We start from the raw sequence: 3,134 nt of genomic DNA, 5'->3' as shown, positions 1-3,134 counted from the left end.
TTTATTATTTTATTAAATATTTATTATTTGAATAATGAATAAAAAATTTAAAATAATTTAAAAAGAATAAACTCAAAAAAAAATTTTAAAAAAATATTAAAATTTTAAAAAATTTAAAAAAATGTAGAGTATAGAATATGGTGGAGGTTGTGTAGCAAAACTCTTTTGCTAATATGAACCATTCCCAAGGTAATGCTGCTGTCAACCTTCAAAGTCAAGCCCGTGCAGAGGTCATTTTTACTCTCCCACCCAAAAATGTAAGATATTGTTCAGTACAATGGATTTCCATATTTTGTACTAATTAAATTAAATTAATCTTCCCTGCAAAGGAAAAGGATGTGGTTGGTCATCATTCGGCCATAGACTACATTGTTGAGTCTTTCTTCACAATACATCACAATTTACGCCCACATCATTCTCAATAAATTGCTTCAACCTTAAGCTTTAGAGAGAGTACTTGAGCCTGATGTTAAGCAACTTGGGGCAGATCATTGCTTTAATAAAAGTATGGCTTTCAAAAAGATCACATTGAAAAGCTTCGTACCCGGTTGTTTCAAGGCCAAGAACCCAACCTCTGAGCCAAACCTTCCGGTTTCCAAACAAATTTCTTTCCGGAGGCTGTGGCTCTCGGATTTAAGTAACTCCTCCTCTTTCATAAGTGATCTATCGAGTTCTCTTGTTGGATCAAATCTGCATATTTTTACTCTTAAGGAGCTCACAGTTATTACGCAGAACCATTCAAAGAGTAATTATCTTGGTGAAGGTGGGTTTGGACCTGTATATAAGGGGTTCATTGATGACAAGCTAAGGCCTGGGTTGGAAGCTCAACCCGTGGCTGTCAAGGTCTTAGACTTGGATGGCAAACAAGGCCACAGGGAGTGGCTGGTAATCATTTCTAGTCTCACGTTTTTCTTCACTACAGATTTTCACATTTTGCTAAAAAAGAAATTCACAGTTCTATTTTTTTTAACTTACGAGTGCTGAAAATATTTGCTGTGTTTGAATCATTTTTATTCTGCAGGCTGAAGTAGTATATCTTGGGCAATTAAGGCACACCCATCTTGTGAATTTGATCGGATACTGCTGCGAGGATGAGCACCGGCTACTCGTGTATGAGTATATGGAGCGTGGCAACTTAGAGAACCAACTATTTAGAAGTACATATCCCCGGCTTGATCTTTCAAATATGCTACCTTAAGACATGAACCGGAAAACTATTTTAGAGTTTCATACTCAATCCTGCCATGTGTTGCTTCAATTTTCTTTTCCTGATACAGATTTCTGTTTCTGATTAATGCAGGTTATTCTGCAGCCTTGCCTTGGTTAACAAGAATAAAGATTGCCATTGGAACCGCGAAAGGCCTTGCTTTCCTCCACGAAGAAGAATTACCAGTCATATATCGGGATTTTAAAGCTTCAAACATCTTATTAGACTCTGTACTAACCCAGATCTTCTTAGCCATTTATCGTATCATCCAACTTTGTGGTGCCTAGTAAGTGAGACTAAAGTAAGGTGTATACACTATGCAGGATTTCAACGCTAAACTCTCTGATTTTGGGCTTGCAACGGATGGACCAGAAGGGGAGGACACTCATGTCACAACTCGTGTCATGGGCACCGAGGGCTATGCAGCTCCTGAATACATTATGACAGGTAATACAGTTTGTTTATTGAAGCTCATATTATAGTTACTATGTCAATTAATGCGTTAGTTAATAACTAATTAACCATGAATATGGTTATTCTCAGGTCATTTGACGACTATGAGCGATGTATTTAGCTATGGAGTGGTTCTTTTAGAGCTACTAACAGGTAGACGATCCGTGGACAAGAATCGACCGAGTAGAGAGCAGAATTTGGCAGAATGGGCAAGGCCTGTTTTGAAGGACCCCCATAAACTAGACAGAATAATGGACCCCAGGCTTGAAGGGCAGTACTCGACAGAAGGGGCTAGGAAGTTTGCGTTATTGGCTTACCAATGCTTGAGCCTGCACCCCAAATCAAGACCCACAATGACCAATGTGGTCAAGACCTTAGAGCCTCTCTTGGACTTGAATGATAACCCGATTGGACCCTTTGTGTACATTGTACCAAGTGCAGGAGAAAAAGAAAGTGGTGCACTGAAGAATGGACGAGAAGCTGAAACTGAATGTGAGATGACAAAAGAGAAGCACCGTCAGCAGCGCCGAAAAGGTCATAGACATAGACATCGGATCAGGTCATTGAGGTCTCGCGCTGTCTATTCTGATACTGCTTTGTATAAAACTCTTGGGACTAGTTTGTACTCTCCCAAACCAGAGCAATTGGACGAACGGGCATAGTTTGCAACTTTGCACTGTTTTGGCAAGCATGTTGTAGTCAGTTGTACACTCTGAAAAACAAAAACAAAAAGATATAGATTACAGAAGATGTTTTGGCAAGCATGTTGTAACTTTGGACTAGTCGTCGTGTATGTTCATCTATATTTGAAGTAGCATGCTTCCAGTTTCCAAACTCTACATGTTATTTTATTAGTCTATAATCTGGACTATTCATGCTACTTTGATTCTAAGTTTTATCATCTTTAGTTACAGTGACACATTTTAAATGATTTCATATATCAATTACGATAACGTTTAAAATATAAAATATCAATTAGATGATTAAATTCAGGACAAAGCACAATATTTCCTACTCAATTTTAAGATTTCGTAGTCACGAGGGTTGAACTTTCCAATGCTACAAAATGTATGAACTAAAAAGACTTCTATCCCTATTCTTAAGTTGGGTTTTATTGGGAAATCGCCAACTTCCAAGCTTTTCCTTGAATTTCGTGGTAAGGCCTCGTTGAGATGTGTAATTCGGACCGCATTCTTCTGTCAATCCTTTAAATCCCTGATCATTTTAAATTTCCATTGGAATTTTCAGCGAGAAGTTCCCGGTCAGTATTCAATGATCGGCACATGTTCTATGGGGCTAGACTATATTTCTTTTGGAAAAAATCTATTTATAATTACTTTTTTAATCATCTTATTACGTGGTATTAAATTTTTCTAATTGTTTAATGTCATATTATAAATAATGATTAGAAAAATAAAAAAAGAGTAATGCTAGAGATAAGTCATTAACAGTGCACACTTTACACTCACTGTGT

At 37.3% G+C, this 3,134-nt stretch overlaps 1 protein-coding gene across 1 annotated transcript; it reads left to right on the top strand.

Moving 5' to 3' along the window:
* The first annotated feature begins 365 nt into the window (after positions 1 to 365).
* On the top strand, positions 366 to 2,561 carry LOC109001976 (putative receptor-like protein kinase At1g72540). Its single transcript, XM_018979511.2, has 5 exons — positions 366 to 885; positions 1,022 to 1,157; positions 1,301 to 1,437; positions 1,531 to 1,654; positions 1,751 to 2,561. The coding sequence occupies exons 1-5, from the start codon at positions 508 to 510 to the stop codon at positions 2,320 to 2,322; spliced, it is 1,347 nt and encodes a 448-aa protein (XP_018835056.2). The 5' UTR covers positions 366 to 507; the 3' UTR covers positions 2,323 to 2,561.
* Positions 2,562 to 3,134: the final 573 nt, after the last annotated feature.

This window comes from Juglans regia, chromosome 7 (genome assembly GCF_001411555.2).
Source record: "Juglans regia cultivar Chandler chromosome 7, Walnut 2.0, whole genome shotgun sequence".
NCBI lineage: Eukaryota > Viridiplantae > Streptophyta > Magnoliopsida > Fagales > Juglandaceae > Juglans > Juglans regia.
This window is presented reverse-complemented; position numbering and strand designations above follow the sequence as displayed.

Bases quoted from the DNA above. Each gene is read 5' to 3' on its own strand.
- LOC109001976 (XM_018979511.2), top strand. From the start codon at position 508: ATGGCTTTCAAAAAGATCACATTGAAAAGCTTCGTACCCGGTTGTTTC. The intron at 1,158-1,300 runs GTACATATCCCC...TGATTAATGCAG, and splicing joins AGAGAACCAACTATTTAGAA to GTTATTCTGCAGCCTTGCCT. The intron at 1,655-1,750 runs GTAATACAGTTT...GGTTATTCTCAG, and splicing joins TCCTGAATACATTATGACAG to GTCATTTGACGACTATGAGC.